This window comes from Erythrolamprus reginae, chromosome Z (genome assembly GCF_031021105.1).
Source record: "Erythrolamprus reginae isolate rEryReg1 chromosome Z, rEryReg1.hap1, whole genome shotgun sequence".
NCBI classification, from domain to species: Eukaryota; Metazoa; Chordata; class Lepidosauria; order Squamata; family Dipsadidae; genus Erythrolamprus; species Erythrolamprus reginae.
The window spans coordinates 139,629,293-139,645,901 of NC_091963.1; the positions used below are offsets into that span (position 1 = coordinate 139,629,293).

General features: G+C 41.0%; 1 protein-coding gene across 1 annotated transcript in view; it reads left to right on the plus strand.

Moving 5' to 3' along the window:
• TEP1 (telomerase associated protein 1) overlaps positions 1 to 15,861 on the plus strand; it is a 108,160-nt gene extending 92,299 nt beyond the window's left edge. The window contains exons 50-59 of the mRNA XM_070726808.1: positions 738 to 805; positions 1,320 to 1,446; positions 1,970 to 2,109; positions 2,263 to 2,381; positions 4,859 to 5,008; positions 5,092 to 5,209; positions 8,688 to 8,784; positions 11,275 to 11,519; positions 13,457 to 13,561; positions 15,290 to 15,861. Of these exons, the coding sequence (XP_070582909.1) occupies positions 738 to 805; positions 1,320 to 1,446; positions 1,970 to 2,109; positions 2,263 to 2,381; positions 4,859 to 5,008; positions 5,092 to 5,209; positions 8,688 to 8,784; positions 11,275 to 11,519; positions 13,457 to 13,561; positions 15,290 to 15,418 (1,298 nt within the window). The 3' untranslated portion in view covers positions 15,419 to 15,861. The remainder of the gene's footprint in view (positions 1 to 737; positions 806 to 1,319; positions 1,447 to 1,969; positions 2,110 to 2,262; positions 2,382 to 4,858; positions 5,009 to 5,091; positions 5,210 to 8,687; positions 8,785 to 11,274; positions 11,520 to 13,456; positions 13,562 to 15,289) is intronic.
• Positions 15,862 to 16,609: the final 748 nt, after the last annotated feature.

Consider the following 16,609-nt stretch of genomic DNA (forward strand, 5'->3'; position numbering starts at 1 on the left):
TATGATAGATACTGTTTTGTATCTATTTATTTTTGTATCTATTTTGTATTTATTTATTGTTGTTGTAAGCTGCCCTGAGTCCGGAAGGAAGGAAGGAAGGAAGGAAGGAAGGAAGGAAGGAAGGAAGGATAGATCCATCCATCCATCCATCTATCCATCCATCCATCTTTTTCTTGCTATCTTCTGCCATCCCACTCTTGTAATTCCCCATCCAACCATCCATCCATCCATCCATCCATCTTTTTCTTCCTATCTTCCTCCTTCCTGCCCTTCTAATTCCCCTCCCTCTCTTTCTTTCCTCCCTCCCTCCCTCTTCATTCTCCTTTCTCCTTCCTTCCTCTCTTCCCTTATTTTTCCTTTCTTGCTTTCTTCCCTTCTTTTTCTTTGTCTTTCCTCTACCCCTTCTCCTTTCCTGTCCCTTTATGCATGCTCAAATGCAAAAGGAGAAGCATTTCTCCTTTTATTTTCTCTTTTACTTTGTTTTGCTAGCCCTCTGCCAGCAAAAATGGAGCATGTGGCCCTCCTGTGTTCCATTTTCCCTGCCAAAGGCACCACAGGCTGGTCCTTTGCTGTCTCCAGGCCAGCCCTGTGGGCTAGATCTAATCATGCTTCGGGCCATATCTGCCTTGCAGGCCTTAAGTTTGATAGCGATGTTTGATAGCCTTTCCGATGTGCCTTTCCCATAGGTTACTCGCTATAGAGTTGGTATGAAAGGCCTCTGTTTCTATCCTCCACAGGGCAGAAAGAATTTATGTTGGCTTCAGCTGGCGCTGATGGCACTGTGAAAATTTGGAGACCCTTGATGGTAAGAAAGGAGGGTGTTCTGCCTGGCTTGACAGCTGAGTAGCAAATAAATACAAAATCGCACACACAGGAGGAGGTTTCCGAAAGATCAGAATATATTGCCTTGCAAATTGGCTGAGAGCTGCAATTATACCAGAAGAATGTCTGTTTATGGCCAAAAGGTTGGGGTTATCTGCCAATGTCTCAAAACCTCCAAAGTTTGTAAAGATTGTCTCAAAACTGGGCTGAAATAAAGGTACTTACTCTTTGTTGCAAGAGCTGCAGTCTTTCAAAACACAATTGTCCAAAGGCTGGGTTTTTCCAAGATGTTGGTTCAGAGAAAAAACTCCGGATCTGTTTCACCACAAATGATAACTCCTGCAAAGAACACTCCCATAAAACCCTCCCTTTTTAAGCATGCTGCAGAATTCCCTATTACTTAAAGCTGTGATCAAGATGTTCTCTAGAGAAAAACATTTATTTTTCTCTAGATTTTCATTCGTATCTTTTATTAATTCCTTTCTGGTTATTTGCAGATCGAACAGCCTCAAGTCCTTTTCGGACACTCTGCTTCTGTCTGTGGGGCTACTGTTAGCTCATTGTCTTTCCTGACCATCTCCAAAGACAAGTCAGCCCGCATATGGGCAGTCCCTAAAAACAATGGTAAGTAGATTGGTGTCATGATTGTGACTAACAAACCCAAGCAAATCAGAACTCTAAGAGCTTCTTTATTGGGTACATCGCATTCGCACAATCAAATGGAAAACCAACTCTGAATGTTTCCCACTATTTCAGTATAATTAAAATAGAAAATAATTCCTTCTCCAAACAATCTCAGGTCACATTGGCCAATTAGATTAATTGAGAGGCTCTCCAGGCACTCCTCCCCATCTCTATCCATCACCTGTAGAGATGACCTTGGTTCCCATGAGAAAGTTCTGTGTTAGTTGTAACTTTGAACGGTTATTAAAAGAATGGTTGGAAGTCAAAGATTACCAAATGGCACAGATGTTAGAGTGCTACTTCTGACGGCTTCTTGCAATTTGGCAGTTCAAATCTCAACCATTCAAAGTTGATTCAGCTTTCCATCCTTCTGAGGTGGGTAAAACGAGGACCCAGATTGTTGGGGGCAAGATGCTGACTCTGTAAACTGCTTTTATTTGTTTATTTCCCTTCTCCATAACAGCTGATACGGAACAGCTGCCTCCTCACCAGGGTGCTGTCACAGCTGTGGCTTGGTCGCCTGATGGGAATTTCGCTGCTTCCGGTGGAGAAAACGGTGACCTGATTGTCTGGCAAGGAGGAGAGCTTTTGGGGATGGCAAAGGTAGGGCAGGTGTTTTGCACCTGTGTGATTAAGTACATTTGGACCTTGGGAACAGCTCCTTCGGGGAACTTGGGGAAGGAAGTGGTAACAGATTCAGTGACTGCTTTTAATTGATCTCTGGTTGCTTTTTTTGTTTTTTTAATCAACTTCCAGGCTGGCCCCTTGTGCATCAGTGCTCTCACATTCCATTCTTCTCATACGATCCTTGTGGGTTGTGATGCGATCAGCCTTTGGGATATAAGTGACAACCCGCAGAAAGTCAAGGCAGTTAGGTAAGGTGGGGCAAAGCAAAGATGGGGTTGACCGTCTATCCCTTTCTCTCCTGGATTTATACATGGGTCGTTCAACCCTCAACAGCAGCTGCTGTAAGAAGCAGAAAGATTCTCCATAGTCTTTGTACTCAAACAGGCAGTCCTCGACTTACAGCCATTAACTTAGTGACCATTCGAAGTTACAGCAGCACTGAAAAAAAGTGATTTACGAGTGTTTTTCATACTTACTACTATTACAGCACCACCATGTAGGGGTGGGCTCTACTTACCTTCCCCACCGATTTGCATCGCGACAGAAGTGCACATTTTATTTGTTTATTTGTTTGCTTGTTTTGTCAAGTATGTATTGTGGTATACAAAGATATAACAATATTTATAACATGATGTATGCCGCCCCAAGTCTTCGGAGAGGGGTGGCATACAAATCTAATATATTATTATTATTATTATTATTATTATTATTATTATTATTATTATTATTATTGTAATAGGATAATAGGAGAGGGGACAGCAGGCACTCTGCTGCACGCATGCTTCACTCGCAAGTTCATCAAGAATCATAATGTACAACACTTAATGATAGCCCAAGTACAAATAAACAATCAAATTGTATTCATTTATATTAGTCAATATAAATTGTAAGGTTGCAAGCAATAAAATTACAGTCATAAAGTCATTTGTGGGAGGAGATGGGTGATAGGAATGATGAGAAGACTAATAATAATGGTAATGCAGCCTTAGTGAATAGTTTGACAGTGTGGAGGGAATTATTTGTTTAGCAGAGTGATGGTGTTTGGGAAAAAAACTGTTCTTGTGTCTAGTTGTTCTGATGTGGCTCTGTAGCATCGTTTTGAGAGTAGGAATTGAAACAGTTATATAACACTGAGTAATGTTAGATTGAGAAAGGGCAAACTGGACAGATCCTTGGTTTGATCTTACTGGATAGATCTCCTGCCCAGCTGATTCAAGAGACTGCTCATAGTAGATGTTAGACCACTGTTAGACCCCCTGCAATTTGCATACCGAGCAAATAGATCAACAGATGATGCTGTTAATATGGCTCTACACTACATCCTTCAACATCTTGAATCTCCAATGACCTACGCCAGGGTCCTCTTTGTGGACTTCAGTTCAGCATTCAATACCATCGTACCGGACATTCTCTTAACCAAACTAAATCAGCTAGCGGTACCTGAACACACTTGTAAGTGGATCACAAGCTTCCTAACAGACAGGAAGCAGCAGGTGAAGCTAGGAAAAATCACATCAGATATATGTACAATTAGCACAGGTGCCCCCCAAGGCTGTGTACTCTCACCACTTCTCTTCTCTCTATACACTAATGACTGCATCTCATACGATCCATCTGTTAAACTACTGAAGTTTGCAGATGATACAACAGTGATCGGACTCATTCGAGACAATGATGAATCCGCATACAGACGGGAAGTTGAACAACTATCCTTGTGGTGTGACCAGAACAATCTAGAACTGAACACACTCAAAACCGTAGAAATGGTGGTAGACTTTAAGAGAAACCCTTCCACCCTTCCACCTCTCACAATACTAGACAACACAGTAACAGACCTTCAAATTTCTAGGTTCTATCATATCTCAAGACCTAAAATGGTCACCTAACATCAAAAACATCATCAAAAAAGCACAACAAAGAATGTTCTTTCTGCGCCAGCTCAGGAAGCTCAAACTGCCCAAGGAGCTGCTGATTCAGTTCTACAGAGGAATCATTGAGTCTGTCATCTGCACCTCTATAACTGTCTAGTTTGGTGCTGCAACCCAACAGGACCGACACAGACTTCAGAGGATAATCAGAATTGCAGAAAAAACAATTGCTGCCAATCTGCCTTCCATTGAGGACCTGTATACTGCACGAGCCAAAAAGAGGGCGGGTAAAATATTTACTGACCCCTCGCATCCTGGACACAAATTGTTTCAACTCCTACCCTCAAAACGTCGCTACAGAGTACTGCACACCAAGACAACTAGACACAAGAACAGTTTTTTCCCGAACGCCATCACTCTACTAAACAAATAATTCCCTCAAAACTGTCAGACTTTCTACTAAATCTGCACTTCTATTCTACTAGTTTTTCTCATTACTCCTATCACCCATTTCCTCCCATGTTGACTGTATGACTGTAACTTGTTGCGTATACCCTAAGATTTTTATTAATATTGCTTCTTCATTGCTTATTTGACCCCTATGACAATCATTAAGTGTTGTATCACATGATTCTTGACAAATGTATATTTTATTTTATGTATGTTGAGAGCATATGCACCAAGACAAATTCCTTGTGTGTCCAATCACACTTGGCCAATAAAAATTCTATTCTATTCTATTCTATTCTATTCTAGATGGTCCCTGTCTTTTGTTGAATCTTATTGGGCCTGTTCTTCACCCATCAGTTGTATTTCCACAACTCTCTTTAACTAGTTGTCTTTTCCCTCTTGCTTAGCTTGACGCGTAGGAGAATCTTGTGGCAAACCAAAGGAGCCTCTGTGCTGTGCATGGGGACGCTCCCCACTTTGGGTGCTTCGGTATGTGGGCTGAGCGATGGGCACTTGTTGATTCTTCAACCTGGAGATGACACTTTCCAGGATTTCACGTGAGTAAGATATCTGTGGATGTGATGAGTTGGAAGAAGGATTTGTTTCTTGGTTCTATTTAATTGTGACTTTCTCCCTGCAGAGATATGTTCCCACAATACTATAATAATAGTACTTTTGATGTATCCCCATCTGATGAAGAGCAGGATGAGATCTTACATGTGTGGTACATCATGGAGAAACCACGCTTGTTAAAGATGGTGAGCCAGAGTGACACGTCCAAATGAAAGTCCTTCCAAAGACCAAATCCTCAAGTTACTTCCACATCATGATAAGCCATTGTTTTGATTTGTTAGGATTTGTAGAAACCTAACGGTTGTCCCTTGTGAATCCACCCAAGAGTGGTTGCTTCAACAAAGCATGGCTTAGTACATTGGGTGACTTGATTAGAGGATGGAAGGTGCTCCAAGCCCACAGATTTGGCATGGTGGTTAAATGAAATACAATAATGGTTGAAGGAATCCCAAAATCTCTTATCCCATTGATTTTGCTGGTGAGAAGCTAGATGGGGATTACATAACCCCAGGATGTGGCAACCATAGTAAATATATTTGGCCCAAACTTAGGTTACCATATTTTTTGGATAATAATAATAATAATAATAATAATAATAACAACAACAACAACAATAATAACAACAACAATAACAATAACACAACAACAATTCCCTAAATATGCCCATGTCACACCAACACTCCGCAGGCTGCATTGGTTGCCGATCAGTTTCCGGTCACAATTCAAAGTGTTGGTTATGACCTATAAAGCCCTTCATGGCACCGGGCCAGATTATCTCAAGGACCGCCTTCTGCCGCACGAATCCCAGTGACCAGTTAGGTCCCACAGAGTGGGCCTTCTCCGGGTCCTGTCAACGAAACAATGTCGGTTGATGGGGCCCAGAGCCTTCTCTGTGGTGGCCCCGGCCCTATGGAACCAACTCCCCCCAGAGATTAGAATAGCCCCCACCGTCCTTGCCTTTCGTAAGCTTCTCAAAACCCACCTCTGCTGTCAGGCATGGGGGAACTAAGATAATCTTTCCCCCTAGGCTTCTACAATTTATGCATGGTATGTTTGTATGTATGGTTGGTTTTATAACAAGGGTTTTTAGCTGTTTTTAGTATTGGATTTTTACATTCTGTTTTTGTCACTGTTGTTAGCCGTCCCGAGTCCGCGGAGGGGGCGGCATACAAATCCAATAAATAAATAAATAAATAAATAAATAAATAAATAAATAAATAAGTACATACATACATACATACATACATACATACATACATACATACATAATTAGATTTGTATGCCGCCCCTCCCCAAGGATTCGGAGCGGCTCACAACAAACAATATATAGTATACAAATCCAATATTAAAAACAATTTTAAAAACCCTTATAAAAAACAATCATGCAGCCCGAACAAACCATACATAAACTGGAACAACTAAGGATATATCAATTTCCCCATGCCTGGTGACATAGGTGGGTTTTCAGGAGTTTACGGAAGGCAAGGAGGGTGGGGCAGTCCTGATCTTCAGGGGAGTTGATTCCAGAGGGCTGGGGCCACCACAGAGAAGGCTCTTCCCCTCGATCCCGCCAGACAACATCGTTTTGTCGACAGGACCTGGAGAAGGCCGACTCTGTGGGACCTAATCGGTCGCTGGGATTTGTGCGGCAGAAGGCGGTCCCGAAGTATTCTGGTCCAATGCCATGTAGGGCTTTATAGGTCATAACCAACACTTTGAATTGTTGGTTGGTGAATTGAATTAGACGCACCTTAGTTTTTGGAGAGGAAAATAGGGAAAAGAATCTACTTACCTGATATTCATCTGCCTAGCATTCTTAATGTGGTCAACTTCAGCACATTATTTTATCCCCTGGTTAGGGCTTTTAAAAAAAAACATATTTGGAGAGAGTAACAATGAAAGAACTTGCAAGCCAGTAAGAGCTGGGAACAACGTTAGCACCTGGAAAGAAATATTCGGAGCAAGTAGAGCAATGAAAAAAAAACCCTGCAATGACTTAGGGCTTGGAAAAAATTCTTTGCAGAGAGTAACAATGAAAGAGCTTACAAGCCGGTAAGAGCTGGGAAGAACGTTAGCACCTGGTTAGGGCTGGAAAGAAACATTTGGAACAAGTAGAGAGTGTGATTGTGGGAATGCTCTGACGTTCTTAAGTATAAGGACTGAACGTACGTCATTTATTTTTCAATGCTCTTGTAACTTTGAATGGTCAAACTTACAAAGTTCATTTAATGACCATTCAAAGTTGCAACGGCACTGAAAAAAGGAACTTATGACCGTTTTTCACACTTGTGACCTTTGCAGCATTCCCATGACCATGTGAACAAGATTCAGATGCTTGACAACATGATTACATTTACAACCCGTTGCTGTGTCCCGAGGTCATGTGATCTCCTTTTGCCAACTCCTGACATGAGCAAATAAATGGGGAAGCCAGATTCACTTAACAAGCAGGTTAACTACTTTATTAACTACAGCGATTCACTTAACAACTGAGGCAGGAAAGCAGAGGTGGGTTCCTTCCAGTTTGGACTGGTTCACCCGAATTGGTAATGATCTGCTGGTGACTTCACAATAATGTCACAGAACCGTTTCAGTTGGTATTGGTCAGTGGGCGCCACCATCTTTTTTTGAAATTTTTAATTTTTTTAAAAAAATCTTCTGAGCATGTGCGGAACTGAGTTTCCAGCACTGTGCTTGCGTTCGCCATCTTGTTTTTGGCTTTGTTTGTTTGTTTATTCTGGATTTTTTGGCACTGCTCACATGGCGTGGGAGGAAGCAAACAGGCAACGAAGTAACACCCCCCTGCAGGAAAGGTAATAAAATGGGGGCAAAACTCACTTAACAAATGTCTCACTTTTTTTAACCAAAAGGTTTTTTATTTTTCTTCATCTTCACATAAAAATTTAACAAATTTAACATGTACTGTATATACCTTTCAATATCACATACTCATAGTTCCAAATTATTCTTTGTTTTATAAGCCAATATCTTAATTAATTGATTCCTCCCCTTTTGACCAATACCAGTCTGCCCCTCTAGCTATTCTTTCTTACACACTCCCTCCTTCTTTGAACTCTTTTCTCCTCCTTCCTGCTTTTCCTTCACTCCTTATCTTCTCTCTCTCTCTCTCTTACTGTTTCCTTCCTCAACCTCATTCACCTTCTCTTCCTCCCTTTCTACTCCCTCTCCCACCTTTTAATACCTTTCCTAGAGTGTTTTCCAACGTAAAAAATAAAATAATAGCAGAGTGATGATGTACTTTCAACTTTAAAATCTAGAACCACTACTGATTTTTAATCTTTACTTCAGACTTCAAAAAGAAAAAAAAAAATAGAAAAAAATACCATTTTATTGTAGGTATATATCATCTAACTTCCACCCCTAAAAAGGCTAATTTTGTCATCTGGCTTCTTCCTCCAATTAATACCAAATTTCTATCAAAACTTTTTAAATAACGATTATCTTCTCTTTCCCTAAAATTTCTCACTCAACAACATAAATTTTGGGTTCAATTGTGGACGTATGTCAAGGACTACCTGTTGGTTTTTTTGTTCAGTTTAATTAATAAGGAATTTTCATTTGCCACTACCCCAGTGGATTTTCAGTATCCGAGTTGGTCTTTCTCATCTTTGTTTTCATTTTCTCATGCTTTTTCCTGCCTAGAAATTGAGCAAGGATAAAAAGGCTACAATCATTAAGCAGATCAATTGGACACCGAACAAGCCTTCTAGCTTCGTCACTGTTGCCAGGCTGGTCAAAGGTGAGGCTGTGCTGGTTTCTTTTTTCCTTAAGATTCTTCGAAAGAAAATCCAGGCCCAATTTCTCTGGCTATGATAGAAGTATATTTCTAGCTTCCTGTGCTAAGAGCTTGGAGCTATATATTTGTTGTTTATTTATGAAAAACTCAGAAGGGTCTGTGTTGAGCTGAACAGTCACGAATGTATAGTAAAACCTCTGGTAGTGGGTTTTACTTGAATTAATAGTAACAACAACAACAAAAACAGAGTTGGAAGGGACCTTGGAGGTCTTCTAGTCCAACCCCCTGCTTAGGCAGGAAACCCGTACATCACTTCAGACAAATGGTTATCCAACATCATCTTAAAAACTTCCAATGTTGGAGCATTTACAACTTCTTTGTGGAAAGTTGTTCCACTAATTAATTGTTTTCACTCTCAGGAAATTTCGCCTTCTAAATTGCTTCTCTCCTTGATTAGTTTTTAGCCATTGCTTTTTGTCCTGCCCTCAGTTGCTTTGGAGAATAGTTTGACTCTTTCTTCTTTGTGACAGCCCCTGAGATATTGGAACATTGCTATCATGTCTCCCCTAGTCCCTCTTTTCATTAAACTAGACACACTCAATTCCTGTAATCATTCTTCATGTTTTAGCCTCCATTTTTGTTGCTCTCCTCCATTTTTGTTGCACTCTTTCTAGAGAATAGAATAGAATTCTTTATTGGCCAAGTGTGATTGGACACACAAGGAATTTCTCTTTGGTGCATATGATCGCAGTGTACATAAAAGAAAATATACATTTGTCAAGAATCATGAGGTATAACACAATGATTGTCATAGAAGTCAAATAAGCAACCGGGAAGTAATGTTAATAAAAATCTTAAGGATACAAGCAACAATTTACAGTCATATAGTCAAAAGTGGGAGGATATGGGTGATAGGACTGATGAGAAAAAACTATTAGTAATAGTAGTGCAGATAGTAAATAGTTTGACAGCGTTGAGGAATTGTTTATTTAGCAGAGTGATGGCATTCAGGAAAAAAACTGTTCTTGTGTCTAGTTGTCTTGGTGTGCAGTGCTCTATAGTGATGCTTTAAGGGTAGAAGTTGAAACAGTTTATGTCCAGAATGCAAGAGGTCAGTAAATATTTTCACAGCCCTCTTTTTGACTTGTGCAGCATACAGATCCTCAATGGAAAGCAATTGTTTTTCCTGAAGTTCTGATTATCCTCTGACGTCTGTGTCCATCTTGTTGGGTGCAGGACCAAACCAGTATAGAGGTGCAGATGACAGACTCAATGATTCCTCTCTAGAACTGAATCAACAGCTCCTTGGGCAGTTTGAGCTTCCTGAGTTGGCACAGAAAGAACATTCTTTGCTGTGCTTTTTTTATGATGTTTTTGATGTTAGGTGATCATTTTAGCTCTTGAGATATGACAGAACCTAGAAATTTGAAGGGTCTCTACTGTTCATATTGTGTTGTCTAGTATTGTAAGAGGTGATAGGATGGCAGGGTTTTGAATGTATTCAGTTCCAGATTGTTCCGGTCACACCACGAGGCTAGTTGTTCAACCTCCTATCTTTATGTTGATTGATCGTTTTCTCGAATGAGACCAATCAATGTTGTATCATCTGCAAACTTTAGTAGTTTAACAGATGGATCGTTTGAGATGCTGCCATTGATGTATAGAGAGAAGAGAAGTGTTGAGAATACACAGCCTTGGGTGGTGTGCTGTTCTAATTGTACAGGTATCTGTGATTTTGCCTAGCTTCACCTGTTGCTTCCTGTCTCTTAGGAAGCTTGTGATCCACTTACAAGTCTGTTCAGGTATTGATTTACCTGATTTAGTTTAGTTGGAAGAATGTCCGATATGATGATGTTGAATGCTGAACTATAGTCTACAAAGAGGACCCTAGTATAGGTCTTGGAGATTAAAGATGTTGTAGGATATAGTGCAGAACCATATTAACAGCATCATCTGTCAATCTATTTGCTCGGTATGCAAATTGCAAGGGGTCTACAGTGGATCCATGATGGTTTTCAAGTGGGACATCACTAGCCTTTCAAAGGTTTTCATAACTACGGATGTTAGAGCAACTTGTCTATAGTCATTCGGTTTCTTGATGGAGGGCTTCTTTGGCACTGAGATTATAGTAGAGCGTTTGAAACAAGAAAGAACATAGCACGTCTCTAGTGATTTGTTGAAGATTAACACTTCATATGACTTTGATTCTATCCCTCTGTTAATGCAGCCTAGAATCATGTTGGCTTTTTTGGCAGCTGCTGCACACTGCTGGCTCATATTTAAATGGGTTGTCCACTGGAACTCCAAGATCCCTCTCATTTAATGTGTTGGTTAATTTCATAGGATCCGATAATAGGACTGGCAAAGAGAATCTGGGAGGGACTTCAGAGAAAAGGGTCCCTGATCAGTAAAGAGATAGGAGACAAACGTGGTACCCAAAGGGATGAGAGATCATTTTAATTCCTGCTCCTCCCCCTTTTTTTTCCTTTGAAGACAAATCATTATTATATGGAGACACAGAAGGATTTCTCTGGAGTCAGACTGCGGAAATGGAGGAGGAAGAGCCGGAGGAACAACTGGAGAGTGAGGATGAGGATGAAGATGAGGATGAAAATGAAAAAATAGAAGAGGAGGAACCGGAGGAGAAAGTAGAGAAAGAAGAGGAAGCAGAGGAGGAAGTGGAGAAAGAAGAGGAAGAGGAAGAGGAAGATGCATCTAAGGACTGGCAAAAGAGGAAGGTGAGACAGGTTCAGAAAAATGATTGCTCATCTCTTCTTGGTTACACCATGTGAGCAAGAATTGTGTCAGCTCAGTCAATTGATTGGCAAGACTATTGCTCCTATTTACTGAGTCCCTTTCCATGTTACTGGAGGAAACGACCCACTTCCAGGCCTTATTCAAAGTCTATTCTTTTCATATCAATACCAGTTACTAGAGCCAATCTGGATTGGAGACTGGAACAGAGACTTTGTCTTCCAAGCCACATCTTCAGTAACTTCTCTCTCACCATAATGTTTGTTTTAGGTTATTCTATACATATTATTTATGTGATGCCCGATTTACGTGCAACTTTTAAAATTTTATTTATTTATTGGATTTGTATGCCGCCCCTCTCCGAAGAATCGGGGCGGCTAACAACAATCATAAAACAGCGTACAATAATAATCCAATACTAAAAACGATTAAAAACCCATTAATATAAAAAAACAAACATACAGACAGACATACCATGCATAAAATTGTAAAGGCCTAGGGGGAAAGGGAATCTCAATTCCCCCATGCCTGGCGGCAGAGGTGGGTTTTAAGTAGCTTACAAAAGGCAAGGAAGGTGGGGGCAATTCTAATCTCTGGGGGGAGTTGGTTCCAGAGGGCCGGGGCCGCCACAGAGAAGGCTCTTCCCCTAGGTCCCGCCAAGCGGCATTTTTTAGTTGACGGGACCCGGAGAAGACCCACTCTGTGGGACCTAACTGGTCGCTGGGATTTGTGCAGCAGAAGGCGGTCCCTGAGATAATCTGGTCCGGTGCCATGAAGGGCTTTATAGGTCATAACCAACACTTTGAATTGTAACCGGAAACTGATCGGCAACCAATGCAGACTGCGGAGTGTTGGTGTAACATGGGCATATTTGGAAAAGCCCATGATTGCTCTCACAGCTGCATTCTGCACGATCAGAAGTTTCCAAACATTTTTCAAAGGTAGCCCCATGTTTTTAATTGATGAGGTATTGATAGCCAGTTATTAAGTTGCCGGCTGTTGTTTCCTTATGCTACCAAGTTCTTAGCTTCTAAAGACCTGATCAAATCAGCACTCCTGTTGACTGTTTCCCAGGCTTAAGTAATTTCCCAAATATTTTTGTTACTTGCTCGGCCAACAATCTGAATAGCTGCCAAATTGGATGTATGTCCTTGTTTATTTCAATGAGAGGTTACCAATGAGTTCAGGTCTACTCATCTGACTGCTGGTTTTTGTTCTTGCAGTTTGGTGGTTAGTTTCCCCCCACCCCCATCTGTCCCAGTAGCGGGTTCTAAAACCCTTTAAAACAGATTCATGCATCTAATGCTTCTGCACATGGGCAGAAGCTTCTGTGCATGTGCAAAAGCATCCTAGATGGGTGGATGGAGCCTCCTGCTGCCGACATTGCCAGTTCATCGAACCGGGAGCAACCCATGGCTGATCTGTCCTATATAGTCACAGGGGCAAGCCATGCAGATCATACCACTTACCGTTGTTCAACCCGGTGTCAGCGCTCCGAATAAATAAATAAATCAGATCCCAGTCCATTTCTCTCATCGAAGGTTCGATTTATTACCAGAGCCATGTTAGTTACACTGTAGCCATCCCGATGCTAATTTCCTTCCAGTACCTCACCCAGGTTAAGGTTCATCCCTTGTCCCCCCACCCACAAGTTCATCACATGGACCAGTCCGGTTGCAGTGATTCCACCAACCTCCTTTTTACATCCGCTGGTGCAGAACAAAGGATGACCTTGGATTCTAAGAAAGGAATTTGTTGTGGCTAGCAACTTTCCCCCTCATGCAACTCCTCCTCCCAGTACCCATGATACTATACTACTGTGGCAGGCCAAAGGCTCTATCTCCAAATGATGGCTTCGGCCTGACACCTGGCCTGATGCAACGGCTAAAATTTAATCCGCCTCGTCTTCTTTCCTCCTTAGATCCACTCAGCCAAAATCACAGCTTTGCATCTGTTGGGAGACAGGATTGTCACGGCATCCTGCGACCAGGATGTGAAGATTTGGGATGGCAGCACAATGAAACTGGTGAGTGTGTTTGAATGATGCGGGGCTGAAATTAGGCAGATGATGATGATGATGATGATGATTATTATTATTATTATTATTATTATTATTATTATTTATTAAATTTGTATGCCGCCACTCTCCGTAGACTCGGGGCGGCTCACAGCAGAAATAGAAAACAATATACAATACAAATCTAATATTTAAAACTAAAACCCATAATTTAAAAAACATGCACACAACATACCATACATAAACAATATAGGCCTGGGGAAGCTATCTCAGTTCCCCCATGCCTGATGGCAGAGGTGGGTTTTAAAGAGCTTATGAAAGGCAAGGAGGGTGGGGGCAATCCTAATCTCTGGGGGGAGCTGGTTCCAGAGGGTCGGGGCCGCCACAGAGAAGGCTCTTCCCCTGGGTCCCGCCAGACAACATTGTTTAGTCGATGGGACCCGGAGAAGGCCAACTCTGTGGGACCTAACTGGTTGCTGGGATTCATGTGGTAGAAGGCGGTCCCGGAGATGTCACTGGCCACACCTTGTTGTCAGTCAGTATTTCATTTCTCCCACTGTGTCTTTTCCCACACATGCCAAAAGCATTTGAAATACATTTGATGGCAAGAATGCCTGGAGTTAACCTATAGATCCCTGCTTCCTACACTATTTGTTTATACAAAAAAAGGTGAGGGGGACTATCTGCTGATAATACTAGTTTTAGGACCAAGACTTTCTGGCAAAAAACTTCAGAAGGATTTAGAGGAAGTGATTTCTGACAGTCTCAGAATGGGAGAACAGTGCGGTCAGGCGGTAGAGAAAGCAAGTAGAATGCTTGGCTGCATAGCTAGAGGTATGACAAGCAGGAAGAGGGAGATTGTGATCCCGCTGTACAGAGCGCTGGTGAGACCACATTTGGAATACTGTGTTCAGTTCTGGAGACCTCACCTACAAAAAGGTATTGATAAAATTGAACAGGTCCAAAGACGGGCTACAAGAATGGTGGAAGGTCTTAAGCATAAAACTTATCAGGAAAGACTTCATGAACTCAATCTGTATAGTCTGGAGAACAGAAGGAAAAGGGGGGACATGATCGAAACATTTAAATATGTTAAAGGGTTAAATAAGGTTCAGTAGGGAAGTGTTTTTAATAGGAAAGTGAACACAAGAACAAGGGGACACAATCTGAGGTTAGTTGGGGGAAAGATTAGAAGCAACATGAGAAAATATTATTTTACTGAAAGAGTAGTAGATGCTTGGAACAAACTTCCAGCAGACATGGTTGGTAAACCCATAGTAACTGAATTTAAACAGGCCTGGGATAAACATATATCCATCCTAAGATAAAATACAGGATATAGTATAAGAGCAGATGATGAACCATGAGGTCTTTTTCTGTTCTCAATCTTCTATGTTTCTAAGACTTGGATGAACTACTTGCTGTATATATTTCTAGTAATATAGAGCATATAGCTACTTCTAGCCACCCCTCTTTAGCTAGACACTATAGAGTAGTACAGTATTTGTTTCTCAACATGTACAACTTTAAGATGTCTGGACATCAACTCCCAGAATCCACACATCTTAAAAGTTCCCGAGATGTGTGGTTGAGGTTGAGAAACACTGCATTAAAACATTTTTCTCACCATAATTAGAGTCTCTCTCTCTCTCCCAAAGTTGCAAACCAATCCAATATTTTGTATTTTTCTACTGATGTTTTGTTTCTTCTATTTCCCCCTCTTTGTCTTGGTTGCAGATTGGCCAATTCCGATGCCGGGCACCAGTTTCCTGTCTCCAGCCCTTCCGTTGCAGGGACTCTTCTGTCCTCCTCATGGTGGGAGATACTTTGGGCACTGTTTACTTTCTGAATTGGGATGGTTTTTAGTGTGTGAGAAGCTTTTGAATGCCACTCCAGCCTCTTCTGACTTGCTCAGGAAATCTCAAGCACTGACATGTGGTTCTATATATGCAGTTGATGGTGGTTTAATAATGAGACTTTTGATTCAGCATTACAATCAGGAGAAATAAAAATTCCAAACTCCGCTTGATGATCTTAGCGGAGCCTGTATTGAATACCATTTTCCCCAAAATAAAACATTCCCTGATAATAATCAGGCCTTTGAGTGCATGGCAATAAGGCCAAGCACTTATTTCAGGGTTCCAAAAAATATGTAAGACAGGGTCTTATATATTTTATATGTAAGGCATATTTTCAAGGAAACATGGTACAATCACATGGTATGCATGGGAATACATAATTTTATCTAGAATTTAAAGGGATTTAATGTCAAATTTAAATGGAATTAAAATTAACTTTCCTTCGCAGCATGTAGTGTGTCTTTAGTCTTTTTTTAAACATATTTTTCTTGCTTCCATCTCTCAATCCAAGCGTCCATTTTCCTTTCTCTTTCTGAGTATTTGTGAAAACATTAAGAACGTCCTATTATTTGGTTATATATTACTGAGGAAACAAAATATTATGAGGGAGATTATTTAAGGACTAGTTAAGGCAGACCTGGAATTTAAATTTGCTCATGGTCAACTTACCGAGCAGGGGGTTGGACTTGATGACTTGTAAGGTCCCTTTCAACTCTAATCAATCAATCAATCAATGAATCAATTAATTACTGTATTTTGGGGAGTAAAAGACACATCCTCTTACCCCCCCCCCCCAAAAGAGGGTGAAAATTTATATGCATCTTATATATCGAATGTAGCTCCATCCATGCTGTGAAAAGGCCAGATTTTCAATGCCTACGGCTATAGGTAGGAAGACAGGGGATTCTTAGGAGTGGAGCCTTTGGTACCAGGTCTCTCTTCTTTCCCCATGAAAAACATCCCCCATCCCACTCACTCTGGTTAAATGCCCAAAGGATGATAGCGTTTGTTTTAAATGGATAAAAAGATTTATGCTGCTCATTATCAAAATCTGAGTGGAAGTGAAAATGCCGCTGATCCTGAAATTGTCCTCAAATTATGACAATTACAACCGGACTTTCCACTGCTAAGCGAGGTGGTTATTAAGTGGTAGGTGTTGGATTTCAAAAACCTTATTTTTTAACTATAGTTTTATATA